We start from the raw sequence: 14,146 nt of genomic DNA, 5'->3' as shown, positions 1-14,146 counted from the left end.
AAGGGTTGGAACACAAATAGAGATATCAGTTGTTTTCTCTTTAGCTAGAAATACAGTTTATTGCTGCAATTGTAGTAATCTTTGTAACATTATAGATGGATTTAGAAATACTGTTTTTTTGACAATGTCTGCTCAAACATAAGGAAGGGAATTTTATAATTCCCATTGTCTCAGTCTTGATTGTTCTCTTTCCACAGCACTCTTGGCCTAGATTGGTGCAGGAAACATGTAGAAACTGAAGTCTAAAGATAATGGAGTAATATTCCAAAGTATAACAGTAACATTTTAAATGATACATCTCTAACCTTGGACTTCAAAAAAGTAGTGGCAAGTGATGCAGCTCATTAGAGCAGTCAGAGATTGAATGGCTCTTTTCAAGCAGACAGATGGAAAAGAAAATGGGGGCAGAATCTGGCTTAGTACCAGAGAGCAGACATTACTTGTACTTCAGTTTAGGAAGGGAGGGTAGGAGTCTGCCACCTTTTATACTAGGAGTATAGGGTGCAGTTGGTGACTTCTCCTGTCAGGCAGATGAAGCATGGCATGGGATAGGACCAGGGAGTTCTGTGGCTGATGGAATATGAGCCAGTGAAACCTATTTAGACATCTCAACTCAGTTGTCTTCTATGTGTTTTCTCCACCCAGCTCCCACCCCATCATCAAGAGTACTAAAATAGCAAACCTACAGCTAAACATGCCCTTACCCCCTTGCTGTTTTTCATTCTTTCAACCTTTAGGATGTCATTACTGTACTTCAAAAAAAAAAAAAATCTTTCTATTCCTGAGAGCCCGAGGTAGAAGAAAGGTACAATTAACTTAGGTACAAAAAACTGCCTACTCATGTAGGAGCCTAAGCAATTAACATTCTCCTGGCTGCATGTCCCTCCCCACACACGCATACACATATCTGAGAAGTACCTGACCATAGCTCTGGTTAACTGTCTCTTGAGTATGAATCCGTGACTTGCTGGGGTTAAGATATCTTTCACGTGCCTGCCTTCCATCTTGAGTTTCCTACTTTATCTCTCCATTAATTTAAAACCTACCTCTCCTTCAGGTCCCAGATAAATTTATATTTTTGCAACAAAATTATCCTTGATCACTCCAGGCTGTTGTGATCTCTCTCCTCAGAATTCTTGTGGCACTTACTTTGTCTCTGTAGTTCATCTAGCACATTTCATATGCTGTCCTGAACTGTAGTTTTTTATTCCTATAAATTTTGTATTGTCTCCCCATTGAGATTATAAAGTCCTTGAGGGCAAGAACCATCTGATTGTTTTATCTCCCTTTTTGAAGGTGCATCTTTTCACATTAAACAGTGACTGTGAGCTCACAAATGTTTGATTGGGACGTTTTAAATTTTGTATTCTATTTATGACCGATCCATAGGTGGCACCCATAGAGTGCTTGATAGCAGGTGACAACATGTGAGACATCTGTCTGGCTCAGGCTACAGGTCTTTTTCTCATAGCGATGACTGAGATTGAAATATCATTAAACACTCAGTTGACCCAGTACCTTCCAGAGACCTCTAATATTTGCTGTGGCATAGTTAATTAAACCATAGATGCTCCCTTATACAGGCATTTACCAGAATTTTCATATCCTTTCTTATAGGACCGTGTGACGTTTAGAAGAATCATAGTGAAAAATAATGCAAAAAAGAGGAAGATGTTTGAATCATTTATTGAATCTGTGCTGCTTCTTAAATCACTAGAGGTAAAGCCTATTTTAATAAGAGTCTGTTTATGGGGATTTAAGCAAAGCTGTTAAAACGATTCTCGTTAGGTTTCTTAAATCATACTATTCTAGCCCATTTCAATGTTGTATAGATACTATTTGTGACTTTTAATTAAGATGTTTCCTTACAATTTGTATGTTCATTGTTTCAGGTGTCAGAACGAATGAAGATTGTGGATGTAATAGGAGAAAAGGTCTATAAGGATGGAGAGCGCATAATCACTCAGGTGAGTGGGGGCCTTGCCCAGCTCCTTTCCCAGAAGCCACCTCCTGAAGGACTAGTGCATCATTTGTCCTCTCACTTTGGGGATCTCATGTTGCACGGTACGCAGGCACACTTCCTGCAGAGTGTTCTAAAGCCCATTGATGTTCAGCTCACTGACTTAGGCACATCTCTTGCCTCCATTCACCTTCCTTGGCTTCCGGTGTTTGTTCTTTTGGATGTCATTTTCTTTTAACCCTGAGTAAGCTTCCTGCATCACTGTTAAAACCTGGAGAAGGTCGAAAGGTTGTGTACCTTCTCTCTATGTTTGGCACAAAGTCCCTTTTAGCTAATCTAACACAAACCAGTCTTCAGTGACTGACCAGATTTGTAGGGTATCTTTAGTGTTTCCTTTGTACCTTTTCGTCATGTTATTTTTGGGTACTGTAAGGATCATCACAGTGGACTGGAACATGATGATGAGTGCTCTGTAATAATTTTCCTAGTCTACTATGTTTCCATTTTTAATTATATGTAAAGAGTATTATAGACTTTTCCGGGTCTAAAACTTCTCTGCCAGTGGTTCTGGCAAGAGCCCTGGGAAGGGGAATTCCCTGGTGGTCCAGTGGTTAGGACTCCGTGCTTCCACTGCAGGGGGCATGGGTTCGATCCCTGGTTGGGGAACTAAGATCCCACAAGCTGCACGGCGCAGCCAAAAAAAATTTTTTTAATTAAAAAAAAAAAGAGCCACTGGGAAGATGTCTGGTTGGTCTGGGTTGGGGAATGTGTCCATACCTGAACCCAGAGCTGGGGCTAGAAGGAAGACTCAGATTGGTCAAGCCTGAATCCCCAGACCACCCTTGGGCCCTGGAGGTGGAGTTGGCCCAACCAGTACCACAGAGATTAATCAGGCTTATCATGAAAGGAGAGAGAGATGCTCCCCGAGAAAAAAGACTAACAAAAAAATGATGTCTACTCCAAGTGGCATCTCTAAATGCCTTTGTTTTCTAGATAGCCCCACTGTTAATAATTCTTTTAATTAGAAATTGGTTTGATTCGGTAAATATTTATTAAGATAGACAAGTAGGACCAGATATAAGTGCTATAATGAGAGGAAAAAGAATGGCACTGAGGACTTCCCTGGTGGCGCAGTGGTTAAGAATCCACCTGCCAATTCAGGGGACACGGGTTCGAGCCCTGGTCCGGGAAGATCCCACATGACGCAGAGCAGCTAAGCCCATGTGCCACAACTACTGAACCTGTGCTCTAGAGCCCACGAGCCACAACTACTGAAGCCTGTGTGCCTAGAGCCCACGCACCGCAACAAACAGTAGCCCCAGCTCGCCGCAACTAGAGAAAGCTCGTGTGCAGCAACGAAGACCCAATGCAGCCATAAATAAATAAATAAATTTATTTTTTTAAAAAAAAGAGTGGCAGTGAGAATATAGAACAGGATGTATTCTATATGGTTTCATGCAGGAAATTCCCTTTGAGCTAAGCTTAAAGAACAAGTGCAGTTCCAGCAGTTGAGGTCAGGGAAGGATCTTTCAGGGCAAGAGAACAATGTGAGCAAAGGCCTGTGGGTGTAAGCTGTGTTCCAGGGCAGGTATACTAGTATGGTAAGAATGTAGAGCTGAGTTGCAGGAATGGGACATGTTGACTGGCCACATTTGCTTCTGAAGCTGTGGTGCTTTAATTTACTCCCAAAGAACCTCTACTTAATCCTGAAAAGCCCCAGGCCTTCAGGAGGTATGTCAAGAGGTATGAAAAACCACAGTGTTTTCTGGGATGTCTGTGTTCTTGAAGATAGGAGTGCTAGGTGGTGGTGCAGAATGGACACAAATTAAGATGATACCCACCTTATTATAGACCCCTTTCCGCAGTGTCTCTAGACCAAGGCTTCTCTAGCTGAGGTCCCAGGACTACCAGCATTAGCATCATACAGGAATGTTAGAAATTCAAGTGCCTGGGCCCCACCCCAGACCTACTGCAGAAACTATGCTTAATGTTGTTTTGTTTGTTTGGTCAACTTTGTTACCCTATATTTTATATACAGTAAAATTACCAAGTTTAAGTATACAATTTGAGAGTTTTGTTTTGTTTTGTTTTGTTTTTAAACATTTACATATTTAGGCCTTCTTTCTTTCTTTCTTTATTATTTTTGGGTGTGTTGGGTCTTCGTTTCTGTGCGAGGGCTTTCTCTAGTTGCGGCAAGCGGGGGCCACTCTTCATCGCGGTGCACGGGCCTCTCACTGTCGTGGCCTCTCTTGTTGCGGAGCACAGGCTCCAGACGTGCAGGCTCAGTAGTTGTGGCTCACGGGCCTAGTTGCTCCGTGGCATGTGGGATCTTCCCAGATCAGGGCTCGAACCCGTGTCCCCTGCATTGGCAGGCAGATTCTCAACCGCTGCGCCACCAGGGAAGCCCAATTTGAGAGTTTTATAACCCATCCCTATAATCATAGTGTACAGCATTTCTGTCATCCCAAAAAGCTCCCTTGTTTGTATTTTAAGTAAATCCCCTCACCCACTCCCTTGCTCCTGGAAACCACTGACCTGCTTTCTATCGCTCTAAAAATTCCTTTTCTAGAATTTCATATAAATGAAACCATATAATGTGTAGTTTTTTGTGTCTGACTTCTTTCTCTTAGCATAATGTTTTTGAGATTTATCCATGTTGCTGTATGTATCAGAGGATCATTCCTTTTTATTGCTGAGTAGTATTTCATTATACAGATGTACCATAATTCATCTTTCCACTCACCAGTTGAGAGACATTTGGGGTCTTTCCAGTTTTTGGCAATTATGAATAAAGCTGCAATAAGTATTTGCATACAAGTCTTTGTATAGACATATGTTTTTATGGAATTGCTGAGTCATATGGTAAACATAGGTTTAACAAATTGCCAAAATGTTTTTTAAAATGTCTGTACCATTCTGCATTCCCCCAGCAATGTTCAAGAGTTCCAGTTGCTCTGTATCCTCATCAGCACTTAGTATCGAGTCTTTAGTGTTAGCTATCCTAGTATGAAGTGTTATCTCATTTTGGTTTTATTTTGCATTTACCTAATGTCTAATGATGGTGAGCATCTTTTCCTGTGATTGCTTGCCATCCATATATTTTCTTTGGTGAAGTACATCTTTTGCCCTATTTAAAATTGGTCATTTGTCTTCTTAATATATTGAGTTGTTAGAATTCTTTATGTACTCTGAGAACAAATCCTTTATCAGACAAATGATTTGCAAATATTTCTCCCAAAATGTGGCTGTGGCCATGACTTGTCTCTTCATTTTATTAATAATACCTTTTAAAAAGCAGAAGTCTTTAATTTTGACAAGTCCAGTTTGTCATTTTTTTCTCTTGTAATTCACTCTTTTTGTGCCCTATTAAAAAAAAATGTTTGCACAGTTAGTAAGATTTTCTCCTATTTTACTTCTAGGCAAGCACTGTTCAATAGAAATATTATGTGAGCCACATACAATTTAAAATATTTTAGTAGCCAAATTAAAAAAAAATGAAACAGGTGAGCTTAATTTTAATAATATATTTTTAGCCTAATATATGTAAAATATTACATTTCAACATCTAAGTGATATAAAAATTTAATAATGAGATATTTTACATTTGGGGGATATTCAGTCTTTAAAATTCAATGTGTATTTTACACTTACAGCACCTATAAATCTATACAAGCCATAGTTCAGGTGCCCAGTAGGCCCATGTGACTAGTGGCTACTGTACTGAGCCGTGCAGTTCTAGTTTCATAGTTTTAGATCTTACATTTAGATCTATGATCCATTTTGAATTAATTACATGGTATAAGGTTAGGGTTTTTCATATGGATGTCCAATTGTTTCAGCACCATTTGTTGAAGAGATTTTCCTATCCCATTGCCTTGACACTTGCATTGAAAACCAATTGGCCATATATGTTTGGGTCTATTTCTGGTCTCTTTTTGTTCCATTGATCTACATCTGTCTCTCAGTTAATAATACTGCACTGTCTTGATTACAGTAGCCTTACATAGTAAATCTTAAAATCAGATAGTTTAAGCCCTCCAAATTTTGTGTTCTTTTTTTTTTTTTTTAATAAATTTATTTTAGTTGTTTATTTTTGGCTGCATTGGGTCTTCATTGCTGCGCGCGAGCTTTCTCTAGTTGCGGCGAGCGGGGGATCTACTCTTCGTTGTGGTGCGCGGGCTGATGCTCTATGCAGTTACCAGCCGGGGCATATTCATGGAGACAAATGTGAATACTCCATGTTAGGAAGTGAGAGATGTTTGTCAGTCATGGTTGGACTAACATCCCTGGCAATCAGGATCCTCTCGTTTTGTTCTGAATTTGTTAACCATTGACTGGTTTGTAGGTTTGGAAAATAAATACCAATTCAAGCTCAGGCAATGTGAAAATGATCTATTTCTATGTCCCTCTTTAATACATATATATGGCTCTGACCTGACCTCCTCTCCCTTTTCAGGGTGAAAAGGCTGATAGCTTTTACATCATAGAGTCCGGCGAAGTGAGCATCTTGATTAAAAGCAAGGTGAGTTTATGTGTGATGGTGTGAGTTATGCCAGGGGAGATCCAGATGCCAGGTATATGCACAGAAAGTAACTGTTTGCTTTAATAATGTGAAGTGTGTTTAGTGTATCAAAACCATCATTATGTGAGATATGTGACTGACAGTGACCAATGTTTAAGCCCATTCATTGATAAAGATTTAGTATATTTTTTCTTGTTCCTATTGCCTTTACCTCTGTTACATAATTAATGATATGAGAAATATTGGTCTACAAATCAATAAGAAAAAGGATAAGCACCCTAACAGAAAATGGGGCAATTATATAATAAAAAATACATGTGAGTGTTGAATATGAAAAAGCTTCCTTTTTAGAGCACTAGGAAGGGAGGTCTCTAGGACAATTATTATTATGGCCATTTGATGGATAGGGAGACCTAGAAAACACAGTGACCTATAGGTGGGAAGAGTGATTCTTACCATAAATCCATCATCATCAGATTTCCTGTTTCAATTTTTTTAAGAATAAAGAATTTGTTAAAATACTGAGTTACATTATAATACTAAATCAACCTAGTGTAAAACCTTTTATGGAATATTTTTTGTAAAAGTTAAGTATGGAGAAAGAAAGAAAAATATGATTACTGCCTATAAGATGGCTTGATTCCTAATTAAAAATATATTTTTTTACTTATAGTTTTTAGACTACTGATATATGTTTGTACATATCTCATATTCATTGACACCTGCTGATCACAGCATAGTGTTGGGTTTGTAGGTCTAGCAGCACTGTGGCACTGGGTTGGGAAAGGGGGAGTTTGTCAGAAATTCAGTCTTGGGCTCTGCCCCAGACCTACTGAATCAGAATCTGCATTGTATCAAAACCCCCAGGGGGCTGGTGTTCACAGTACAGTGTGATAAGTGCTACTCTAGAGAAGGGACTAGGTAGACATGAACACGTCTGCAGTCCCAGAGAATACAACAGAAATTGGAAAGAGAGCAGTGGCTCGGAAGGGGCAGATCAACTTCGGAGCAGACCGGTCAGGGCAGAAGTGTGAAAGGAGGAAAAGTCACACCATGTAAGCCAGTGTGGTACTTTTGTTTATTTTTCTAAATTAACCTTCAGGGACTTCCCTGGTGGCGCAGTGGTTAAGAATCCTCTTGCCAGTGCAGGGGACATGGGTTCGATCCCTAGTCCGGGAAGATCCCACATGCCACAGAGCAACTAAGCCCGTGTGCCACAACTACTGAGCCCGTGCTCTAGAGCCTGCAAACCACAACTACTGGGCCCACGCTCTGCAGCTCCTGAAGCCCGTGCGCCTAGAGACCGTGCTCTGCAACAAGACAAGCCACCGCAATGAGAAGCCGCGCACCACAGCAAAGAGTAGCCACCGCTCACTGCAACTAGAGAAAGCCCGCGCACAGCAACGAAGACCCAACGCGGCCAAATAAATAAATTAATTAATAATAATAATAATAATAATAAATTAACCTTTAAAAAAGTTATTTATCTGCCTGTAACATAAAGTCGTTCTTAAAGATTTAGACTAATTCTTATTAATGTTTAAGTATTTTTTTACTTAAATTATTGCTTAGCTTAGCAGACGGATTTGTTTTAAAAAAAAGAAGAAACTCTAGGGGCTTCCCTGGTGGCGCAGTGGTTAAGAATCTGCCTGCCAATGCAGGGGACACCGGTTCGAGCCCTGGTCTGGGAAGATCCCACATGCCGCAGAGCGACTAGGCCCGTGAGCCACGACTACTGAGCCTGCGCGTCTGGAACCTGTGCTCCGCAATGGGAGAGGCTGCGACAGTGAGAGGCCTGTGCACCGCCGTGAAGAGTGGCCCCCGCTCGCCGGAACTGGAGAAAGCCCTCGCACAGAAACGAAGACCCAACACACCCAAAAATAAATAAATTAATTATTTTTTTTAAAAAAAAGAAACTCTAGATAGTAAATAAAATATAGTATCTTATTTTCAGTAATTTGAAAAGCACAAAGTATAACCTGCTTGATTTCTTAAACCACCATATTTCAAGGTTGACCATTACTTTTAAAAATATTTAGTTACTTAACTCTTCTAAACAAATATGGTAGGGGGACCACTAACTTAAGATGCAGATAGTACCTAAAAATAAAATTTGTCAACGTAAAGTATTGTCCGAGAAAAGCATGGCCTCAAGTCAAAAAGAAGTAGCCCTGAATTGTGACTGTTAACCTATGCGAAGCATTGACGTTATTTAGGAAGAATTAGCAAAAGACCTTGTCTTCTACCCTGTGTCTCAGAAGTCAGCATCTACCAAATGGATCGCATTCATATATGTATAATATATAAATATAAAATATATAAAAATATGCATTATTATATGTTAATATATAGTATATTAACATAATATATACTATTTTATATACTATATTAATATATCATATTAATATATACTATAATAATATTATACATATATATATACACCTTACCTCTTGGTAAAAGCCAACTCATTTGGTTAAACCAGGCCACTGAGATTAGCCCATGCAGTTTACATGGTACAGTTAGAGTCTCTGCAACATGAATTTCTAAGTAATTGTGTTAAGTGTACTGAAAAGGGAATGTAAGTGTGTACAACTGGACGTGCCTAGTTGTGATTCTGGAATCAGCCCCGGTCATATTCTCTACCTGCTCTAGACTAAAGCAAACAAGGATGGTGGGAACCAGGAGGTCGAGATTGCCCGCTGCCGTAAGGGGCAGTACTTTGGAGAGCTTGCACTGGTCACCAACAAACCCAGAGCTGCTTCGGCTTATGCAGTGGGAGATGTGAAATGCTTAGGTAAGAAAAATTCTATATGCATTAGTGTTTTTTTTTTTTTCTAACATGCAGTATTTTTTTCCCATCAGCAAGCCTTGACTTACTCTGTCAGCTCTCACTCACATCTAGGCTTGAACAGTTTGTGTGACCAACCAGAAATGGGTGCATGTGTTCCTTTAGCAAACAGTTTTGAGCACTGACAATAGCCTGTGAACAGGCGTATAGACCTCCTGGCTGTGTGGAAAGAGCAGTGATGGAGACAGGTGTCCAGGGCTGTGTGGGAACAGAGGGAATGAGTGCTGCTGCGCTCTGCAAAGTCTCAAACTTAGATGACATAGTCCTGCTGTGTTCACATAGAAACATCCCTTCTTTTTCCAAGTGTCCAGTATCCAATAGTCCAGTTCCTACAACGTGAATGGATATGTTTAAGAAAAGGTTTGCATGAGGGAAATGACTGAATTATTGGTGTAGAGAACTTATTCTCTCCCTCACCTCTTTTTAACAATGCAGTTATGGATGTACAAGCATTTGAGAGGCTTCTGGGGCCCTGCATGGACATCATGAAGAGGAACATCTCACACTACGAGGAACAGCTGGTGAAGATGTTCGGCTCCAGCATGGATCTGATAGATCCTGGGCAGTAGGTGTGCCACACCCCAGAGCCTTCTCAGTGTGACCCCAAAACCTTCTGGTCAGCCACAGAACACAAACAGAAAATGTGACAGAACTGTTCCTGCTGTTGCCGCCACCACTGCCATTGCTATGGCTGTGGGCGTTTAGAAAACTTGGAAGTCAGCACTAAAGGATGGGTAGAGGTTCAACCCACACCTCCACTTTGCTTCTGAAAGCCCATTATTAGACCACTTGTAATGATTACTCCAACCCAGTTTTCACATCTTTGGTTCAAAATGGCATGTCTCTCCAACAAGTTAAGTGCCTGATACAAAGTCCAAAGTGTAAACATCTTCCTTTCCTCTCTTGCTGCTACTGTTGCTTTTGGAAGTTACCACAGGTTGGCACAAACCTGTTGTATTACTGTAGACACCCTCCCCCAACCTTTTATAGCCTTCCGTTTCCTCATTTGTCCTTTGAGAAAGTCCACAACTGTAGCCTTTGGTTTTACCATCGAAAATGGTGGCAGATGTGATGGAGGTCTGTGGTCCTGTGGCATTGTACTGTCTGCTGACCGTGACACACATGACAGCTGTCCCCAAACTCTCAGTGATGCTTAGGGAAAGGGCCTGCCCAGGGCCCAGCAGGTCAGCACCCCAAAGCACACTGGTCAGACATCGGAACCCACGTTAGAGCAGAAAATTTGAGTTTAGCACATTTTACAGGTAGCAGAGAGCCAGGGAAGGTTTTCTGGGTTGGGGGCGGGGGTGTTTTATTTTGTTTTAGTAGATTTTGTTTTGTTTAATCTCTGTGCAGTTTGCATGAGTGAATTGCTGTCCATTTATAAGGAGCTGGGGTCTGGGAGTGCCATGACTGTATCTGATCTAAATACTTTCCTGGGCAACTCCTGCCCATCTCTTATTACCAGTTGCTCTTACTGACTGATGGCAGTGTGCTGGCGAAGAGAGACCTTTCCCTCTACACCAGAGTTGTTATGTAGCTTTGCTTGTTGAACCATCAATTTTTAAACTCTTTAAAGAAGAAGCAGCTATTTTTTTGAAAAAAAAAAAAAACAACTCTCTATTTAGAGAATTCCCCTGGACATATTCATATATATCAGTTTGTCAGCTGACTCAGGCATTCATCTTAAAGATCAGCTCTTTTTGTTAGCTTTTTTAAATCAGCATCACTTACAATTTCATAGAATTACTGCAAAGACCTTTCTAATTAAGATGTTGGGATATTTAGGGTTCCAGTTGTTAATCTCAGAGGAAAGTAATTTAGCTTGTATTTTAAAACTTTTTAAACCTTTTGATTATATCAGGTAGAATTCTAATGAATTATTGTAATTAACTAGATATATTTCAGAATGAAATTTTTTTTCTTCAGAATAACCTAGAATCAGATGCTACAAAAGATCCTAAGAGCAGTATGAAATTTACCTAAAGATAAATTTGGATGTCATAGCCAAGTTTATATTAAATCAAGAGGCCCTTTCCAATATGAATTTTTTTAACTTGTATATCTCAATAAATCCCTAAGTGATTACATGCTGGGGCTTGAGTCATTCCTGTTGTAGACAGTGATGGAGACCATATGGTCACCTTCCATTGTCCTCCTAAGCCAGGCTGTCTGCTTTTGCCATGAACAGTATGGTCAAGAGATTTTCAGAGTGGTGACCCATCACAACCTTGGTCAATTCTCCCTTTTTCTTGTGCTCCATGAAGTGAAAGCAGAAGGACTCTTTCAGACTGCCCTAGGTAGCCTGCCTTGCAGCTCTCAGAATTGTGAAACATTGTAACTAATACTCCAAAACAGGCAGCTAGCACTGGGAAAGCCTGTGTGGTTTTTCCCATGGTTTTCTGAGGTTCTTATTTTCTATGGTGTTGCTTTATTATCAAATATAAATTACGAAAGCAGATATTGCACTTTAGCAGACAAGAACCATACCTGTTTCTTACACAGGTAACAGGTACATTCAACTTCAGGAGTGACACAGAGGTGTAGCCCCAGACTGTGTAAGGACTCTGTTTAAACACTGAGCGGGGGAACTTCCCTGGTGGTCCAGTGGATAAGACTCCCCGCTCCCAGTACAGGGAACCCGGGTTCAATCCCTGGTCAGGGAACTAGATCCCACATGCATGCCACAACTAAGAGTTTGCATTCTGCAACTAAGGAGCTGGCGAGCCACAACTAAGGAGCCTGCCTGCCTCAACTAAGACCCAGCGCAACCAAATAAAATAAATAAATATTTTTAAAACAAAAATAAAAATAAATAAATAAACAAACAGAGTGGATGCTCCCTTACACCCCGCATGCCAGCATTAGTTAGGGCCAGCTGTGAACTCCGAGCCCGTCACTCGCGCAGGCTGCTAGGGATGGGACTTCTCACCTTGCCCTCTTTCACATCCCAGTTCAATCTTCCCCTTCATAGAAGCCTCTCTGACACCCCGAACTTACTGATGCTTTCTGTTTTACAAAGTAGAATTCATCAGGTTTAAGTCTTCCTGCTCTAACTGCGGATTGACACATGGATCATCAGTCCAGACCCTCACTGCATGTAGGGCCCCTTGAGGGTCTGACTTGAGGAAGGGAGACTTTACAGGGACCAGTGTGAGTGAAAAGGACACAGCCATTACCAAGGTGCCAGGAGTCTGACAGTGTTGCAATTCTCTTTACAGCATGAGGAATCGAAGGTGGCAGACCAAGTTCAACTCAGGACTCTGGTGTCCACATTGTGCTGGGTAAGCCCTGCACTGAGAGTTGAGCCTCACAGGGAGGAGCATGTGTTGGGAAGAGGTCTTTTTGATAATTGTTTTATACTGTTCTCTTCTATGATGGGTTCGAGCTTCATGATCTCTTTTCTGGCTTTGCTATTGATTTTGCATGGTGGAGAATGTACCTGAGAGCCTTGAGGTTCAACCTGCAGTATTATTCTTCCTGCTGGCCCCAGTTTATCACACCCCCTTTCTTCTTTTGGTTGTATTCTCTGAAGGAAGGGTTCATCTGCTCTGTCCTCTTAGTCCATAGTCCTTATATATACATATGTTATGTATAATTGCAGTAGATTCTCAGAAATCAGGGTGGAGCTTTTTCTTTGAACAGTTTAATGAGCGAATTCAGCAGCATAGTGTCAAGAAATTATTCTCCAGCCAGGAGAGGTCATGTTCATCCTCTTATTGCCCAGATTCTCTAGTTACAACGGTACAGTAGTCAGTGAGAGGTGCCACTGGCACCCAACAGCCCCTGGACACACAGCATTTCCATGTCCTGTCACAGTGTACAAACAATTCTCTCATTTAGGAAAATTGAATGAGCATTTTTGCACAGAGAAAAAGGAAAAAGACCCATGAATGTCATCTTCTATATTTTGTTTTCAGTTGGCTAATGTTGAATTTTTTGTTCTTGACATGCACTTGTAAACCAATCTTGCCAAGATACAAGTTGTTTTGGTTTTTCACTACAATTACCTCTTGTTCCTCCTGTCCTGACTGCTGACGTTCCTCAATGATTCTAATGTCTATTTTATGGGAAGCAGCCTTCCCATGGGTTTCCTTTTGCACACTGCAGGGCTATCTTTATACTTCTAAAAAAAGGAGAAAACTGTCACTAAACTCATGGGGGATTTGCAGAAAACCATTTAGCCCACCTTGAGCAAAAGGTAGATTCCTCATTGTTTTCCTAAGCTCACTGTAATAAAAGAAATCTAATTCAGCATTATTGTGCTACCTCAAAGGTAGAAATGTTTTAAGGTGTTTTTGGTCCTGAGTTCTACACATAGTGTTTGAAATGTCTTTCAGTTGGAATTATTTTTAAATCATTGGGGAGAATCTTATTTTAACGTGTTTTACACTTGTATTTTAATCTCAGAAGAATAAGTGATTAGAAGGTGATCAATTCTTGCTCTGTAGTATTGAACATATGATTAAATCATTGTTTGCCATAAACAAGGTTGGGTTTTTTAAAAGGAAACTCTAGGGCTCAGCTTTGCTCTTGGTTAATAAAGGCTGACAAATCATATCTGAATTTTTGGTGCAGCCTTGTGTTGTGTGTTTGTCCTCATTTCAGGGTTCTAGGCCGTCACAGCATTCATCTAGCAGGTACATTATTGAGATTGGGGTGTGAGCTCTTAAAAATTAGAGAGGAGGCCTGGACATATATATTAGGGTTCTCCAGAGAAACAGAACCAATAGCGTGTATGTGTGAGGGGTGTGTGTGTATATATAAAGAGATTTATGGGAATTCCCTGGCAGTCCAGTGGTTAGGACTTGACGCTTTC

General features: G+C 40.6%; 1 protein-coding gene across 1 annotated transcript in view; it reads left to right on the top strand.

Annotated features, from left to right (window-relative positions):
• PRKAR2A (protein kinase cAMP-dependent type II regulatory subunit alpha) overlaps positions 1-13,893 on the top strand; it is an 83,319-nt gene extending 69,426 nt beyond the window's left edge. Inside the window, exons 7-11 of the mRNA XM_059939585.1 lie at positions 1,618-1,719; positions 1,893-1,967; positions 6,417-6,482; positions 9,135-9,276; positions 9,766-13,893. Coding sequence (XP_059795568.1) covers positions 1,618-1,719; positions 1,893-1,967; positions 6,417-6,482; positions 9,135-9,276; positions 9,766-9,899 — 519 coding nt within the window. The 3' untranslated portion in view covers positions 9,900-13,893. The remainder of the gene's footprint in view (positions 1-1,617; positions 1,720-1,892; positions 1,968-6,416; positions 6,483-9,134; positions 9,277-9,765) is intronic.
• The last annotated feature ends 253 nt before the right edge of the window (positions 13,894-14,146 follow it).

This window comes from Balaenoptera ricei, chromosome 11 (assembly GCF_028023285.1).
Source record: "Balaenoptera ricei isolate mBalRic1 chromosome 11, mBalRic1.hap2, whole genome shotgun sequence".
NCBI lineage: Eukaryota > Metazoa > Chordata > Mammalia > Artiodactyla > Balaenopteridae > Balaenoptera > Balaenoptera ricei.
Note: the sequence above shows the minus strand (reverse complement) of the source record. Positions and strands in the feature narration are given on the sequence as shown.